At 41.8% G+C, this 19,712-nt stretch overlaps 1 protein-coding gene across 1 annotated transcript; it reads left to right on the top strand.

Moving 5' to 3' along the window:
• Positions 1–6,141: 6,141 nt before the first annotated feature.
• Positions 6,142–9,319, top strand: LOC148501751 (gamma-crystallin-3-like). Its single transcript, XM_088450003.1, has 3 exons — positions 6,142–6,223; positions 6,994–7,236; positions 8,936–9,319. Exons 1-3 carry the CDS (start codon positions 6,215–6,217, stop codon positions 9,209–9,211), a joined length of 528 nt encoding a protein of 175 aa, XP_088306129.1. The 5' UTR covers positions 6,142–6,214; the 3' UTR covers positions 9,212–9,319.
• The last annotated feature ends 10,393 nt before the right edge of the window (positions 9,320–19,712 follow it).

The raw sequence follows: 19,712 nt of genomic DNA, 5'->3' as shown, positions 1-19,712 counted from the left end.
GATATTGATTCACATGTTTCTTTTAAGGTATTTGGCCTCAAAATATGATTTTTTGTGATGCATACTTAACATGAAAGATCTGTAATTCTAATTTTTTTCAATAATCTTTTTATTATTGAGCTAAGACAGAAACAGAAACAGATAAGTAGAAAAGTTGCCCAATGTAGCCAATCAGCTTCTATCATTAATCCAGTACAGTCTATGACAAAATAATTGAACTTTAGTATTGAAGACAACTAATGCATTTCGGTGCTGTCTGCGCATTTCTCAAAGGTAAAAGTTTACTTCTGAGTAAGGTGCAGGCAGCGAGGAAATGGATTAGGTAGAGGATTCACAGAAAACGTTATTTGCAGAGCATTCAGGAGTGATTGTAAACTGAGCTGCTTCATCTAGATTCCTAAAAGGATAATTTGGTATTAGATAATTCTGACAACCTATTGGCGTCAAAGGGGTATTTGCCCTCCTGACCAAGAGACCTGACATGGGTTCCTAATAACCTGCAAGACTACAGAGACATGATCAACATTACCTTGCTATTGGAACTGTTATGTTTGGAGGAATTGTTAATCATTTGGATTCCAGATTAGAGTCCTAGGGGTCAATTTACTAACAATCGAGTTTGGTCGAGATTGCAATCTCGGGTGAGTTTAGGCATTTTTTTCAACTCACAAATTTACTACAGGCAAACTCGAGTAAGATTTCTCTCTTTTCACTGTTAATTGCAAACTCGAATAAACTCATCATCGGCCAAACTCTGAAGTACTTTTCATGAAAAAGATACAACTCAGGAATTTACTAATAAACAAGATTACAATCTTGGGTGTAATTATAGCAAACTTGCAGCTAATTAGAAGTTTCAAATAGATCACCACCTGAGCTGCGAGTTTGGCAGAAACATACACAGATCAGTGTGTGTGTTTCTGCGTGTAAACCTTATCTAAAGGGTTAATATTAGAACAAAAAAGATGTATGGTCCCCCCAAAAAAGTATAACCAGCCCCGGGCTTCTGAACCTTTCCTGGCTCCTAAAAATATTGGTGGAAAAATGCGTAGAGTTCCCCCATATTTTAGGAACCAGCACTTGGCTGCTGACCAGTCCTGGTTTTAAAAATAGGGGGAGAAATTGTGTAGGGGTCCCCCTATGTTTAAAAAAAGCACTGGAGTCAAATCCGGACGGGGTGTAATGCCACAGCGAGGGGACATTTTAACCGGGTCACCCCAGCCACGATCTGGTGAAAGTGTCCCGTCTGTGACATTACACCCAGCTGGATTGAGTCCCTCCATTTTTAAAACCGGGACTGAACAGCAGCCCAGTGCTGGTTTCTAAAAAACGGGGGACACCTTTTTATCCCCATATTTTTAAAAACCAGGACTGGCTGAGCAGCCCGGGGCTAGTTATGCTTTTTTGGGGGGGACCCTACATAATTTTTCATATTAACTCTTTTTTTAAAGACAAGCAGACTTATTTCACTGATATGTGTAAGCTGCTTGTTTGGGAGAGTTTGACAGAGAGAAGACACTGGCAACTCTGGTGAATAATGTGCAACTCGGGTGAGAAATCTCGATCTGAATCACAATCGGCCAACTCGATCTCAGTTAAACACACTTCTTTGTAAATTTGAGAGTTTTAGAAGCATCAAGTTTCTGCGATGCTAGTCAAGTTTAAAATAAACAATCTCGATCAGACACGATTCTTAGTAAATTTACCACCTAAACTGTCCCATAAATTTACAAGACTTAATTTAAAGTGCCATTCTGACTGTGGGCCTAATTCAGACCCGCTCGCGAGCGCTGAGTGCTCGCAAGTGGGTCGATGGTGCCCTAATGCGCATGCTCCGTCGTGCGCATGCGCGAGACCCGCATAGCGACAGCCAAGCTGCCGCTATGGGTCTTGCACTAAAGGGGGCGTGCTGTCGATGGTGACTGACAGCACGCCCCCTTTGGTGGGCGTGCTGGGGGCGTGGCTGCCCAGACGGAGGCGTTCCCATGGGAACGCCTTCCGTCTGGAGCCGGCCCCACTGACATCACTAGTGATGTCAGTGGGGGTGCTTTTGGCTCTGATAGAGCCAAAAGCACTCCTGGGCTTGTGGCAGCGAGACCCTACCACAGGGTCTCGTCGCAAGCCCGATGGTCGTGATGGTCTTGACCATCGCGACCATCTTTTTGGGCGCTCGCATAAGCTGTGGGTGGTCACTAACAGCTATGCGAGCGGCCAGGAGGCCGCTCCATTTTTAGGTAGGAGGGCCCTGATTCATAGCGAGCGCTCTGGTCAGAGCGTCCGGCTCTGAATCAGGCCCTGTATCAGGGAGCTTGTTTCAAATACAGTATACAGTATGAGCATCCTTTTTTAGATGATTCTATTTATGGTGCAATATTGTTTTCAAACCCAGGGCACAGAGTTGCTTCTAATTAATTAACTTTATAATATTTATTGTACGTTTATTGGTTAATTGCTTATCATAATTTAAAAATATGTGTATATATTATTTTTTAAAACTAAGTAAACACTGAGAGTTTTACATACCTGTTAGCATAGTGATTATTTTTCTATAGTTAGGTTTCAAGGATGCCAAAATGTTTAAAACTGAATCGTTAATATATACCACCTCTCGTATTATTTTGTGATCCTGAGTGCCGCACCTTCTTAAGGTAGAGTTGGTTGAAAGTCTGTGGAGGCACCGGACCAAGCTGCCTGGATTTTCCTCGATTGCCGGTCCCCGGTATTAGTGTGTATATATATATATATATATATATATATATATCCCTAAGTATAAAGGGGGAGTTAAGGTCTGGGAGGAATATATAAAGTGGGAGGGAAGGAGGGCAAAGGGTTTGTCACAGAGGAGGGGCCGGCCTACAGTTACTAGCCACAGTAGGTGTCAGAGCTTGGAGTAGGGAATCAGTATGATTTACCGCCAGCTGCATGGTTCAAATCCCAACAGCGGAAGCCTGGCACTGAAGATCTCAAAAGGTAAGTATTTTTTCTATTTACTACCCTAACCCTCCCTTAGGGGTGCCTAACCCTAACCTCCCCCCCGAGTGCTTTACCCTAACCCCCCTCTAAGTGCCTAAACCAAACTCCACCTTCACAGCATAACCAAAGTCCCAGGAGGGTGCCTAACCCTAACCTCCCCTTCCCCTAGCCTAACCCTAACCTTCCAGGGGGATGTCTAACCATAAGTCACCCTCGGGAGCTCCTAACCTAACCCTCCCCCCCGCGGCTGTACACACCTGGAGCCTGGCTTACCTTCGAACGGTAAGCCGGGAGTCAGGCTCCCAGCGTAGGTCTAATGACAGGCGTTGGGATTTCGACGCCTGTCATTAGACACTTGCCGGTATTAGACAGTTGGGATGCCGATGGTCGGCATTTAGACCGTCGGCATCCTGACTGCATACCAGGTGGAGGGAGTGTGGGAGGAGGTAGAGTAGCTGGACAGGGGAGTATCTCCATTCCCGGCCCCCTTGGTAACTCTGCTCCCTATGACCCAGTACATATACTGGTGCTGTTTGGGGGGAGGCGAGTCACCCACTTTGCCCCACCCCATTCTAGAACCTATGGCTAGTTTATAATAGGGATGTGCGCCGGACCATTTTTGCCGGATTTGGATTTGGTTCTAATTCGTCGTCCGGCTTTGGATTTGGATTTGGATTTGCCAAACTGCGGTGACTGGCTTTGGATTTGGATTTGGATTTGGATTTGGATTTTTTTACAAAAATTGACAAAAAAAGCTAAAATCACATAAATTGGTCTTTTTTTTCTTCCTAGAGTATTATTAACCTCAATAACATTAATTTCCAGTCAATTTAGACCATATCACAGCTTATAATATTGTTTTCAACATTATTGGCCAAAGGTTGCAGTGAGCTGACTGGTTACTAAGCGACAAAGCAGCGGCACAACGACACAGACACCACAGTATAAAGCACATCTATGACACATTGCCACACAGCAGTGGCAGAAATGAAAAGTAGTGCACCCACCCAGTGGGGTACGGCCAGCAGAGTCACAGTACTTGTTTACAAAGTGGGCTACGGCCCTAGGAGTCACAGTGCACAATCTTATTAGCATTACACCGCACATAGGGCCTGATTCACATTACACCATAAAGTAGTGTCTCTTATTTATGTTACGACACACAGTAGTGCCCCTTTTACACAATGCCCACAGTAGTGACCCTTTTACACAATGCCCACAGTAGCGGTGTCCCTTACACAATGTCCCCCAGCAGTGGTGCCCCCTATGCAGTCCCCTTAGTAGTACGGTCCACTATGCAGTGCCCCCAGTTGAATGCTCCCCAGTAGTATGCCCCCCATTAGCAGGCCCCCCCAGTAGTATGTCCCCCATTAGCAGGCCCCCCCAGTAGTATGCCCCCCATTAGCATGCCACCCAGTAGTATGCCCCCCCAGTAGTATGGCTCCCCCAGTAGTAGGCTGCCCCAGTAGCAGGCCCCCCCCAGTAGTAGGCTGCTCCAGTAGTAGCCCCCCCTGTAGTATGGGCCCCCCCTGTAGTATGGCCCCCCCTGTAGTAGGCCCCCCCAGTAGTATGGCCCCCCCCAGTAGCAGACCCCCCCCCAGTAGTATAGCCCCCCCCAGTAGCAGGCCCCTCTGTAGTATGGCCCCCCCAGTAGTATTGCCTCCCCCAGTAGCAGACCCCCCCCCAGTAGTGCAGACCCCCCCCCAGTAGTATAGCCCCCCCAGTAGCAGGCCCCTCTGTAGTATGGCCCCCCCAGTAGTATAGCCCCCCCCCAGTAGCAGACCCCCCCAGTAGTGCAGACCCCCCCCCCAGTAGCGCCCCCGGACCTTTGACAAGTAAAAAAATAAAAAAAATAAAACTTACCTGTATCCCCGCTCCCGCGCCGTCCGCTCTGTCACACGCTGAGGAGGGAGCCGGAAGACGGAGCTCATGTGTGAGCTCCAGCCGGCTCCCTCCGTGCAGCAGCCAATGAGAGTCTGTGTGACTCTCATTGGCTGCTGTAACAAACACACAGCTGCCGCTGGCGGCTGTGTGTCTGTGTCTGTGTAGGGCAGAGCGCTATCACTGCGCTCTGCCCTACACGCGAGGAGACCTGATGTCGGATTCTCTAGTGAGAATCCGACATCAGGCGGCCGCCGTTCGGCCCCGAACGGGGATCCGAGTCAGGCGGTGAACACCCGAACAGGGTTCGGGTGGACTCGGATCCCCAATGTTCGGAGCGGTTCGGATTACACAGAATCCGTACCGCTCATCTCTAGTTTATAAGCGTGGGTTTTGTGGTGTTGAAAGTTTACTTTGATATAATATTCTTCTACTTTATTCCTGCATTCATAAATTTCACAATATTGAAATGTGTGATGAATAAGGACTTATTTTTATATAACCCAGAATTGGTTAAGTTATGGGTCTTTATATTTAGAAGTATTCTTTATCACGGTGACTGTGACCAGGAGATATTGTGCCGAGGGTTACTTTTTTCTTTACTTAGCCATGGTAACATGAATGTTGAAATTAAAAACTAGGGCTCCTAGATTACCAATATTTTGTTATCATAATCTACCCAGAGTTTCTATTAGGACCCAAAAAAGTAAAACAGTCAGAAACATATTTCCATTTATGTTACTAATTTGAGTGCACAAGGAACTTAATTATGGGAAATTAATTATTGTGAATTAAAGAATTTGGGTTGTCTTGTGGCATAAGTAACACTTGCTAACACTACACATAAATATACCTATAAACATATACCTATAAAGTATAAACATGAAGCCATTTTATTTTAAGTTACATTTAGTTGTTTCTAAAGTATTGTAATTGTTATTTTATGTTCCACTTCAGATTTTCTGCAATGATTGCTCGGTTTAATCTATCATTTAATGTGCAAACCAATTGAAACAAAGATTTTTTTCTCTCATACAGGATTTTTCCTAAGAATAATCACTATAAATGCAGTGAGGTAAAATAGTGCATACATTCTGTACAAGATGTGCTGATGGTCAATAGTAGTCAATAGGAAAAAAACCCATGCTATTCACACAGAAAAAACAACAATGACCATTTTACTGAAACAACAATGTGCATTACAAGTGAAAAGAACTAACAATTGTTTCATCTTTGTTAGCAAAAATACTGTATTACAGTTTGCATTTGCAAAACACAGCAGCGGAGGGCCTATATATAGCCAGCTGCAGAATACATGGGCACAGACTCTACAGCTCCAGTGCACCAGTCCTGAGCCAAAATGGGAAAGGTAAAGGAGAATATTCATATACTGATACTGGATGTATTATAGAATGCAAATATATAATCGTACTTCAATTCAGAACGATGTTTTAGCTGACTAATTTAGCTGGATAATTATTTTCCCTAAAAATTACTCTGAAATTATAGTACTGTTCTTTTTTTTATTTGCTTTTTACAAAAAGAATTGTACACTCTTTTTGTATTACTTGTAAAACTCAGTTAATTACACTAAGGTACTGTATAAAAACACACTTGAGGGCAGTTTTCCTTTTTTCCAGCAGTGCAGGTATGTTCACACACATCTATCCTCAAATCACGCCCAATAGCCCCGTTGATCGTGCCACAGATTTTGCTACTTAGCCGTGCCTAAACAGTAATCCTACAGATGTGTCCTCATACACCTATAACTTTTACACCAAATGGTGCGATCCCCATGCTGGATATATTTTCCTCAACGTTGCTACTTTTTCCTGATACTTTTACAAGTATACAAGATACTTATGATTACTTTTTTTGTCAAAAGGAATAGGTATAAAGTTGCAGATTAAGCATAATGATGCATGGCGAGGGTCACTCCTATCGGATCTGTCTTTTGCCGGTTTACCCTTGATTTTGTACTTTTTCCTCAACTTTGCTACTTTTTCCTCAATTTTGCATATTAGTTAGCTTATAGTGTACTGTAATGTTAATGTGTTCTACTTAGTAAATGTAAATATGGTACCTACCATCAAAATATTATGAACCAACTGTTTATTCAAACTTTGATTATTATTTCAGATCATCTTCTATGAGGACAAGAACTTCCAGGGCCGCTCCTATGAGTGCAGCTCTGACTGTTCTGACCTGCACTCATACTTCAACCGCTGCAACTCCATACGCGTGGAGAATGGGAACTGGATGCTGTATGAGTTCCCCAATTACAAGGGGCACCAGTACTTCCTAAGAAAGGGAGAGTATCCTGACTTCCAGCAATGGATGGGTTTTAATGACTCCATCCGATCTTGTCGTTTAACCCCTCAAGTGAGTTATTTAGAATAACTTAACAGATTATCATTACTATTATTTTTACTATTATTTTTATCATTAATATTATTTTTAATAGTAGTAGTATTATTATTATTACAGGTTGAGTATCCCATATCCAAATATTCCAAAATACGGAATATTTTTGGCATAACTGAGATAGTGAAACCTTTGATTTTTGATGGTTCAATGTACACAAACTTTGTTGAAGGCACACAATTATTAAAAATAAAGTATAAAATGACCTATAGGCTGTGTGTATAAGGTGTATATGACATATAAATTAATTTCACGCATCTACACAAACTTTGTTTGAGCCACAAAATTATTGAAAATATTGTATAAAATTACCTTCAGGATGTGTGTATAAGGTGTATATGAATCATAGATGCATACTGTGTTAAGATTTGGGCCCTATTCCTAAGACATTTCAATATGGTATGCAATTATTCCAAAATACGGAATATTCCGATATCGAAAGTAGCCTTGGTCCCAAGCATTTTGGATATGGGAGACTCAACCTGTACTACAATTGTTTACTATTATTATTACTTTTATATAATTATTAATATTATTAGTATTAATATTATTGTTGTCGTCACTATTATTTTACTATTATTGTTAATTTTATTTTTACTACGATTATTAATATTTTATTATTTTTATTATTATTAATTAACAGAATATAGTTATCATAAGAGCTGCAGGTATCTATAAAATAAGTTTGTTTTTCTTAAATATGGGAGCTATTTGGATTTCTGTAGATGTTTTGTAAAATGCTTTCATATATTTCTGACGTAAGACATTTATAGTGCCCTAGAGCTGTTATTAAGCTAATAATTTGGAAGTCATCTCAACAGAAAGTCGTAGATGCTCTGCTCAAATGGGAAATATGAGATTTCAGATGATGCAAAGTATACAGTTTGACATAATTTCTAAATATTATAACATTAATAAATCTTAGAACTTCGGCCGACTACTTATCTTATACTTTTACATGGTTTTGTCAGATTTGTTGGTAACACGGGCAGCAAGTTGTCTGAAACTTGACAGTTTGCTGTAAATGCCTTGTGATTGGATATTATAAGCAATATGTTGATATTTTGCAACTAAATTCATGTAATAAATTGCTGTGGTTGCCATAAAAGCTCTACAGTATATAACATTACTGCAATACAACATAATGGTACTAGCTTATTATATCTGTTACTGTATGCAGGTAAAAATAGCACATGGACCTAAAACCAAACATAATATAAATTATGAATAACACTGAATTAAATTTTTTATTAAAATACTCATTTTTGACCCCTAACTAAGTAAATGGTAAATTAAAATATGGAATATCTTGCTCCAAAACAAAAATAATCCATCAAACAAAAAATGTAGGATATGAGTTATTATCCACCCCACACTTTACTTGGCGGTGATGGTTTTACATTTTATTTCTTTAGTTGTGCCAGCAATTTTTAAAAGTAATACAATTACTATACCAGATAAATCATCTTGTAAAGTGTTCGATTCCAATGTTATGGTTATTTCTCTTATTTCTCATATTTCCTTGTAGTAACGTTATGTAGATGTGACTTTTCCATCTAGCTCAGGTGTTCATGGCTAGTGGTAGTGGGACTAACTTATATACATATCCACTGGTCGTCAAGTTTTTGCTAATGATTTATTTATGTGTACTTCTTAGCACCGAGGCTCCTATAAGATGAGAATCTATGAGAGAGAGGATTTCAGAGGCCAGATGATGGAGTTCACTGAGGATTGCCCAAATGTGCATCAGCAATTCCATTACAATGACATCCACTCCTGTAATGTCCTTGAGGGTTACTGGATCTTCTACGAAGAGCCCAACTTCAGGGGACGTCAGTACTACCTGAAGTCCGGCGAGTACAGGAGATACAGCGACTGGGGGGCCATGAATGGCCGCGTTGGCTCTTTTAGGAGAGCCACAGATTTATACTGATGATGATCATGCTGCAAAACTTCACTTCTGTTTATGGAACATATTGAAATATTTTATTTTTGCTTTACATATTCGAAGATCAAATAAAAAGAAAATAATTGTAAAGAGCATTTGCCTTACAGTGTTTTGGAGTTTATTGAGTTAATAAGTAAACACGACTTTGTACTGTATATAAGCGGTTTCTACTTTGCAATAAGTTCAACTGATTGGCTAGTGATTATCATTTTGCAACCTATACTAAATTAATTACTTTGTTTGGTGGGCTTCAGCTTTACTTTTCATCTATCTGATTGATACAATACGGATTCTTCTTATTTCGATTGGACCTAGATGTAACAAAGATCTGCAATGCTTTATGCACTGGATGCAATTGTTTATCCAAAGAACAGCTTTATGTAGTGCCCAATGTAAAACAAATGAGAAGCTAGTGATGGGAAAGTGCACTAGTAACCTGGAGAGAAGTTTGTTGCTCACCAAGCAGTCAGTGGTTGGAGCAACGAAGAAGGGGGGTGGCAACCAGGGATCATTATGTCTATACAGTAACTGGGTCACAGTTAGAAGGTTTATGGGTCAAGCATCATGGAATATTTCTCACCTGGCGCAACCCAATAAATATTTAAAAATGTCTGATGCTAAATCAGATCTCGCATTGCTGTAGTAGAATTTGTTCACTATCAAAACAGGAAAGACAGCTCCAGTGAAAGGGAACCAGGAGGCATGAAGAAGAAGAAGGTTATACAGGTGATGTGGTATGGCGGTGTTTCCAAATCTTGGTCATCAAGGCACCTTGACAGTTCACGAGTTAAGCATATCATGCTTGAGCCTAGGTGGTTTCACTAGCAAGGGTGCTGAAGGGGGGGGTGAGTGGGTACTAATTACCCATGCCCAGGCTTGTTGGAATGGCCTGGTGGGAGAACGGGTCCGTCACCAACCCCCCCCTCTTATCTCAGCAGCTCAGCACATGCTGCTGTGTGCTGGGCTACAGTGGAAACAAGGATACTGCTGCCATTGAGCAGCAGCAGCTCCCTCTCCTCTGAGTGTTGGGTTGGTGTGGAGCAATCACACTGATCGTACCCCCCTGGATTTGCCCCTGGCTAAGGAGCTCAAAGCTCCCTCCTCATTGACATGCAGCTGCAAATGTTCTTTTTCTACAGGAGGTGTGGCCACACCTCCGGTGGTTAGGCTACACCCCAACAGTGTAACGGGGTCCGGGCTGGTTCTCTATGGCTCTGTTTACAAGTACATTAATAATTTTTATTTAACCACCTGTGCTCAAGCATTGATATCTTTAGATTGTAAACTCTCATGAGCAGGGCCTCTTCCCTCATCTGCTTTACCTTTACCTTCTCTCACTTATAACATCATTTTCTCCCTACTGTCTACATCGGCATCAAACCTTTGGGTTCTGCCACCCTGCTATGTGATTATTACTGTATAACTGCCTATGTTTTTTCTTATTTTGTTCATACTGTTTCTGTTTATGTACTTTGTAAGGTGCTGTGGACACCTTGTGGCTCCATATAAATAGAGGATAATAAAAATATCCTTAAAAGCTGTTACGGTGCCTTGAGGACAGAGTTTTGGAAACACGGTGGCAGGTGATGCAGTTGCTGTACTAAAAGGAGAGTGTAATCTGTACATAGGGCCGGGAAAGCTGAACCATTGGCTCTCTCTTTAGTGATCAGGATTAGCATATTGGGATCAGTTCAATAGTATAAATGACATTGTTGGAGGTATATTTATGGTCCTAAAAATATTATTAGAAGAATTACGTTATACACCTAAAGAAAGGTCCTCCAATGTAGTAGTATCTGAGAGAATATATATGCCATATGCTACACATGAGAGACAGTGAGAACTTTAGGAGCTAAATACAGTAAGTTACAAAGAAACAAGTACAGAAAGCGTTTCTTAAGATTTTTGGAGAACTGGGGTTAATACTGCCTCTATTTTGGCTACAGGTTGTACAGTAGGATCATATTAAATTACACATGTCAATCAAAATTAAAAAAAAATGAAAAAAGTTCATGACACCAAACAAAGCGAGGTAATGATGATGTGAACATCTTCAATAATGCATTATAGGAAAAAGTACATGCAAATGAGCACTGTATCCAGGAATAGTAATCCCAACACCTGACATCAAGGTCATCCTGACACCTGTAGAACCATTTGACCGTTCCCAAAGAAAGATTGCTGAGACATGAGCCTGCATTAATCAAAAATTTGCAAAATGATCTCTCATCGGCATAAAAGATGTGATGCTGTATGACAATTCATCTGACACCTTATGCTTCTGTACTGTAGTACAAATGATTTCTCTCATTGTCCTCTCACACAATTTCTTCAGAGATAAATGAAAATAAAGAAGTGAATAACAATAACAAATAGGTGAAATAAATTAATGATCTAGTAAGTATGCTGTAAGATGGATTAGGGTCATGAGTGAGCAATGAATTTAGAAGAATAAAGCATATATATATATATATACATATATATATATATATTAGGGGTGAGCGGGTTTGGATTTCTGAAATCCGAACCCCCCCCCGAGCCCCCCCGATCCGAGTCAGATCCGAGTCAGGCTCGACTTTTCCCGCCTGACTCGGATCTGAAATCGAGGCAAAACGTCATCATCCCGCCTTCCGAGTCTCGCGGGTTTTGGATCCTATATAAGGTACCCGCGTCAGCGCCATTTTCTCACTCGGCTGTGGACAGTGAAGAGGGAGGGTGGGAGTTAGGGCTGGCTGGGCTGTGTAGTGTAGTGTAGTGTAGTGCAGAGTAGTGTTATGCTGTGCTGTGCTGCGCTGTGCTGCTGTTGTCCACTACTTCAAAGTCCATAGGGGCTGGCTGTGTTGTGCTGTGCTGCTGTTGTTAATAGGGGCTGTGTCCACTACTTCAAAGTCCATAGGGGCTGGCTGGACTGTGTTGTGCAGTCAGTTCTCCATAGGGGCTGTGTCCACTCCAAAGTCCTGTGCAGTGTCCCAGTCCTAAAGGGGTGCTGTAGTGTTGTCCAGGGGGTGCTCTGTCCATCAGGGGTGCTCCCCCCAAGTGCTAAAAAAATAATATTTTTTGTGTGTTTGTGAATTGTGTGCGCAGTAGCCGCACGTGCATCAACAAAGTAGTGCCAAGCGTGCGCCTGTGTCATAAGTAAAGGGCCGGCTGGCTTGACCATTAAAGGGTGCTGTAAACCCCAAAGTACACTACAGTCCAAACCAAAAAAAAAATTATTTTCTGTGTTTGTGAATTGTGTGCGCAGTAGCCGCACGTGCATCAACAAAGTAGTGCCAAGCGTGTGCCTGTGTCATAAGTAATGGGCCCGCTGGCTTGACCGTTAAAGGGTGCTGTAACCCCCAAAGTACACTCCAGTCCAAACCAAAAAAAAAATTATTTTCTGTGTTTGTGAATTGTGTGCGCAGTAGCCGCACGTGCATCAACAAAGTAGTGCCAAGCGTGCGCCTGTGTCATAAGTAAAGGGCCGGCTGGCTTGACCGTTAAAGGGTGCTGTAACCCCCAAAGTACACTCCAGTCCAAACCAAAAAAAAAATGTTTTCTGTGTTTGTGACTTGTGTGCACTGTGGCTGCACGTGCATCAACAAAGGAGCAGCGCCAAGCGTGCGCCTATGTCCCATAAGTAAAGAGCCGGCTGGCTCATTTCTTAAAGGGTGGTGTAACCCACAAAGTGCACTACTCTCCAGCAAAAATAAAAAAATATTTTCTGTGTTTGTGTGCGCTTTAGCCGCACGTATGTATCAATATAACATAAATGGAGGACCAAACTTTCTCCGATAAAAATAAAATAGGGAAAGATCAAGAACCACTTCCTCCTAGTGCTGTTGCTGCTGCTGGGAGTTGTTCATCATCCCAGAGAGGAAGTAGGAACATCACTACTTTTACTAAACAATTGACCCTCCAACAGTCCCTAGCGATGAGGATGAAGTACGACAGCAGTCATCCCGAAGCAAAACGTATAACTGAGGCCTTGACTGCTATGTTGGTGTTAGACGTGCGTCCGGTATCCGCCATTAGTGCAGTGGGATTTAGACAATTGATGGAGGTAGTGTGTCCCCGGTTCCAAATCCCGTCTAGATTCCACTTCACTAGACAGGCGATACTAAGACTGTACAGAAACGTCAGAAAAAGTGTCCTCAGTGTCCTGAAAAATGCGGTTGTACCCAATGTCCACTTAACCACAGACATGTGGACAAGTGGAACAGGGCAGACTAAGGACTATATGACTGTGACAGCCCACTGGGTAGATGTATCACCTTACGCAGCAACAACAGCAGCGTCACCAGTAGCAGCATCTCAGAAACGCCAGCTCGTTCCATGGTAGGCTACGCTGTGTATCACCGGTTTCAGTAAGAGGCACACCACCGACAACCTCTTAGAGAAACTGAGTAGGAACAGAATAGACTGGAAATGAGTGGAAATTAAGGTTATTGAGGTTAATAATAGCATAGGAGCAGAAAAACCTACAAATTCTGTGATTTTAGCTGTTTTTATGCTTTTTTTCAAAAAAATACAGATCCAAAACACAAAACCCAGAACCCAAAACACGGAAGGGTGGTTTTGGCAAAACCAATCCAGATCCAAAACACGAAGAAAGATCCAGATCCAAAACCAAAACACAAAACACGAAAAGTGGCCGGTGCACACCCCTAATATATATATATATATATATATATACACACAATATATATATATATATGTATATATATATATATATATATATATATATATATATATATATATATATATAACCTAGTGGGCAACAAGAGTGTAAATAAGCAAGGTCTTTGCAGGACATCAAAATACTATGATACTGCTGGATAGACAAAATCCCTGTAAAATGTAATAAAAAACAGGATTGACGACATCGACAACCTTTGAAGAGTTTAGCTCAAGTACCTATAAAATTATATATATCTATCTAGTATATCATGACCAAAGTAAACCAATATAAAAGTGAAAATGAGTCACTCTATCACCCATGAGTAAAAGTAAATAAACCAGCTGGAGATCATAAAGCAGATAGGTGAATTAATACAATAAATACATAATAAATAAATGTGTTTTGCAACTGTGGAAATAGCCCCACGAATCAAAAAAAGTTCCCAAAACTACTAATACAGTCACTGAATAAACCATAACATATATCTGGATCAAAATCTCCCAAGAAATAAATTGTGAAAACATTTAGGAATATATTTACTAAAGTGACGGTGTTTGTGGAGATGTTGCCCATAGCAACCAATCAGATTCTACTTATCAATTATCTAGCACCTTCTAGGAGATAATAGCTAGATTCTGATTGGCTGCTATAGGTAACATCTCCACTTCTAAAAACCTGCACTATAGTAAATACACCCCTTAGTGTAATAATATCCTTGGTGCCAGTGGTGAGGTATGTAAGTCTGATATATGGATATAAATTTGTCAGCAGGTCTATAAAATCAAGTCTGTATGAAAACTGACAGTCCAGCTGGTATGTAAAGGTGCCCAATATCTTTTTCTCATGTGAGTGTATTTAATCACACGTAATCTAAACTATTGGTTTTCTCTCATCACTTATATATTACTGAGGAGGAGTAAGAAAAGGGTTGAAACTCAGGATCCATTCATTGATTTAGCAGCTGTATGGGGAAAGACACCCAGTATTTGTCTACTAATAGGTTTATTGATTGCGAGAACATTTCCAACCAGCCAGAGAATTAATATATTAACATCCGCACCATTACAATGTAAGTGTATTTTTTCCTTTACTTATACAACCTGAAAATATATCCTGGTGGATTTTGGGTGAGTACATCTCTGACCACCAGGATTGTAACAAGCTTTCCCTCTTTAGTGGACAGGATGAGGCATAACTATGCAATTCACGATACCGAAACCACACCCCCTGGTGCAACAGAACACACCTAAGAGACATCGAAAACTAGCGGCATAGTCACACCCTCTCCAGTAGTCATGCCCCCAAGCACCCAGGCTCACCTGAAGTCTTGGAGGCCCTGCAGGTGCACCTTGCATTGCAGAGAATTACTCTATTGAGATTAATTTTGTCGAGGAAGATTATTGCATTGAGGTAAGGTGGTGGAGAGGGCATACTGCCCTTGCCATGTTCTTTGCCATACACTGCAATTTCTATCATACAAATTCTGCACAACGGTTTAATCTCTTACTTTTATGAGACAAAATAGTTGATATGCACTATTCAATATGTTAATATACTGTATATACATATATGCTATATATATAGTACAATATTATTAAATATCAGTTTACCAACTGTGCAGTAGAGCTGGCGTATCAATAGTCTGGTAAGTGCAGCCCCAGTTGTATGGTCTGAAAATTAGTCCATATGACTCTTATGAAGAGACTGGCACATTGAGCAAGATGACTACTGAATTAAATGCAAATATTACAGATAATGGAGGACTCCATTAGCTCCATTCTCACCAATTTTTTTGCCATCATACAACCCACAAAATCCATGTCCTTCTCCATACCATCTTACAATAAATCAGTAATATTGTATCTATAATCATCAGTGGCTCCTTCCTCTGATGGAACTGTAATTGGCTGGAGAAAGGCATTGGTAGGGGGACAAGGCTGATTGTAAATCCCAGAATCCATGGCAGCATAAAGAATGATTGGCTCAATCGTTATTCCCTCTACTAACCTAATAGGAACCCAAAGTCCTTCTTATAAGAAGTTAAACATCCATGATCCCGCCTACCCTGTGTTACCCTTAGATATCATTATAATTATTATTGTTATTATTATTATTATTAATCATCTATTTATAAGGCACCACTGCAAAACCATATATAGAAGACATTTACAAAATAAAAATATGAAAACATAAAACAGAGTCATACAGATGTATCCTGCTACTGTACATCTTTGCTGCGTACGCAGCAAATCACGCCATGCATAGCGCGAAGCGTGTGCCCATGAGCGGATGCGTGCACTGTGTTCGCACCTGCGCCTCCATAGGATTTCATGGTGCGATCGCAGTGCATGCCATAGCGTACCGTAGCGTATGCTGCTGCGGGTAATCGGATGGCACGATGCCAGCGCGTGTTTGTAGCGTGATTGGCAAAGATGTAGGAGGACACATCTGTACTATGAATAAACAGCTACGAATTGAAAGAGTACATAATAATCAAGGATATAAAGACATTCATGGGAATAGTGATCACACGGGGACTCCGATAAGTAGAATGAGAAATGAATGAATGTAATTAGCAGAACAATTTACATAGTATACAGAAACAATTCTGCATGAAACATGGCCTGAACCAAGGCACGAATGGCCATTCTGGCCTGAGAGCCTAGCAGAGCAGCTCAGTGTCCTGGTGCTCTGCTTGGTCAGCATGCAGAGAGACTGGGGTGTGCCGCGAAGCTATGTTCCCGTGACTCATAACACACCCGCATGAGGTGTGCCCCATTTCTGTGTGTGCTTGGAGGGATGCCAGGGCTTTTCTACACCCCCAGTCCATACCTGACCTGAACAAACGAGGAGGAGAGAGAGTGGCCCTGATCTTGAGATCTTACATTCTAAAGGGAGAGGATAATGATGCAATAGGAGATAGAGGGACATTAAGCTTAGTGGTCCAGGCAGTCAGCAGAGCCAGAGGCTAATAGCTGAGGTAGCAGACTGGTGGGTTGAAGCAGTATGAGAGTAGGATGAAATAGGCAAGGACAGAAAAGATTTGGTAAAATGGCTCCTGGGAAGAGAAGAAGGATAAGAGGGAGGAGAGGTTCTATACTGGATGGCTCAGGGCAAATGTGAGGAAAATTGACGTCACAGAAAGGGTTGTGGATAAGTGGAATAGCCTCCATCAGAGGTGGTTGAAGCTAAGATGGTTGAACAATGTAAACACGCTTGGGATAGGCATAAGAATATCCTTAAGAGAGACTTAAGGAGCAAATAGGGTTGAAGTTGCCAAAAGGATAAATGAAAAGGGGCAGACTAGATGGGCCAAGTGGTTCTTATCTGCCGTCAAATTTTATGATTCAATGGGGGCGATTCACTGCGATGTTTGGACGGGCTAAGGATTTTTTCTCGCACTCCCCTGGGGATGCGAATTGAAATCCAACCAAAGTGCTGGGCGCGCAGCTGTTTTTCTGCTTAGCGTGGTGCTAACAGCCGCGCGCCCGGCACTTTCATCAGAGAATACCAGTTAACGCGCCTTGACCACACAGCGCACTGAATTGTATAGCTCCGGGAGCTCACTCCAAGCGCTATTCAATTTGCATTGAATTGAATCGCCCCCAATGTTCCTATGAGAGGAAGATGTGGAAGAGTGAAGTGATATGAAGAGCAGTCCCTTTAATGTGATTAGAGGTACATACTGTATGTGGTAAGACAAATGAATAATATGGTGATACATAGGTGGAGGGTATGTTATGGTACCCCCCTCACTTGTACTGAATTACGGGCATGGCCAACATGTGGGGGCATGTGAGCATTTGAAAGGGGGGAAAAAAGTCCTACATTTATAAAAAGACCATTCTGTTGCATTATTCATAAATACAATACATAAAGATATACTGAGGGGTTGTAGTGTAAATGAATAAATATATATATACAACAATTATATATAGCAAGAGCAGCGAGCACCTCTTTCCTTTCCTTTTTTTTTTTATTGTGAGCACGGCTCCTCTCTCTGTATGTGTGCAGTACCCAGCGGCCCTGGGCTTAAGCACTGCCCCCTGACTTAAGCCCTACCTCCCATTGCCGTCTCTCTTAAGCTCCACCTCCCAGAGATGTCAGTCCCTGGGACGGCAGGGAGAGGGCTGGATAGGTCAAGAGGCAGTGACGCGAGCTGACTGCGCCACTGCAGGGGGGCGGGGCTTCATGGCGGTCGCGATCGCATCCCATTCGTGGATATGCCAGAGCCAGAATTAAGTAAAGCCAGTGCCCTCTCACCTCTTCAGTGCCCAGAGCTTGCACTCCACCGGAACCGCCCTCCCTACGCCTCTGGATACAGATGAATAATAGCGTGACATCCTGAGAAACAAAAGCTGCTCATAAATCAGCAGTGATCATTAGGGCAGGCCTGAGTGCTGGTGGGTGTGGTCACTGGAGGGGGTATGGCGGCCGTATGCTCCACCGCAAAGGGTTAATCAGTGATTTCAGCCCTCAATTGCCTCCCACAACAAAGACTAGCACTTAAACAGGCAAAGTTCATTCTGTCTGGTGACTGGGAAGTCTGATCCATGTGAGCTGGCCACCAGCAAGCAGGACTTCTGTATTTGTAGATATGTTTTGAAACCTTTTTAGTAATTATTGTTTTATTCTGTAAGAATTGTTTGTATATTAAACTCTAATTTAATAAGTGACATTTTTGTCGAACTTTTCATTGTGTTATTATCCCATATGTCAGGGAACCGGAGTGATCTGGTAATCCTGACAAAATGGAGTCCCCTCAATGACTGGCAGCCATCTTAAGGGGGCTGATACAGTGGTGACCTGTCCATGTCCCACACCCCCAGCGCCCGGCTGTTATGACTCTGGACAGCCCACCGTGCCGCGGCCCATACAGTAGGGATCCAACTACTGCTAGTTTCACCTTCTTTCTGGCTTTATACTAATTGTGTAAAAGTGCTGTAGCTATGAGAATAAACTCTCAAACATCTTTTTTTACAGCTGTCTGTTTTCCTCCTATGTAATACATGTATGAATAAATGTTACTTGCTAAGAAAATAGGGTCTGCCAAATGTAAAACTGTGAGACATGAAGGGTGTAACTAGTTGCCATTTTTATGTAGTTTGTTTAAAACAAACTTATTTATCTCTTGCAATCATTTAATATCATGTGATACCTACTTCTTTGGTAATTTTATCTTTTAAAAAATTAACAATTTAATGGTGGAATTTTATCTATTCTAATGTAAGTTGATCAATATACTAACCCAACACAATAAAAAATAATAAAACATTTTTTACTAAAAGGCCTTTAAAAATTGCCTATTTTTTAAATTCAATTAAGTTAAAAACGTATTTTTAAAATTGAGTTGAAATATTTTATTGGAAAAAAAAATATGCTTGTACCTGTAGGCCACCATTGCAAAATTACCTCCCACCCCCACAGTGGCAGTGTATCCCCATTATGTTACTAACTAACCCCCCAGCCCACCAGTGCCCTATGTCATTATGTAAGAACATAGGGTCACCCCAGGGGAATTACCCAGCGCCTCCCGTGGCATTACCCATCCCCCATCAGTCCTCCCTGCTGAAACTGATCTCTGTAATTACTAAGACCTGTGTTAGTGCTCAGAAAAGAACTGAAGTTCCCTTTGCAGTTTTGTTACAGATATATGCGCTCCAGACTACCATCCACACAGCAATCTGGGGATCGAATTCAGCAATGATGTTGGCAGCCACAGACCACTAAATCACTGCGTGGGGGCGAAGCAGCCAGGAGGCAAGTACAGTTGGCACGGTCCCATGGGATGAGATTGTGTCAGTAAAAATCCAGCCGGTTGCGGAC

The sequence above is a fragment of the Taudactylus pleione genome, unplaced genomic scaffold, assembly GCF_031769625.1.
Source record: "Taudactylus pleione unplaced genomic scaffold, aTauple2 ptg000503l, whole genome shotgun sequence".
NCBI lineage: Eukaryota > Metazoa > Chordata > Amphibia > Anura > Myobatrachidae > Taudactylus > Taudactylus pleione.
The sequence above is the reverse complement of the archived record's forward strand: the minus strand, read 5'-3'. Positions and strand labels throughout refer to the sequence as shown.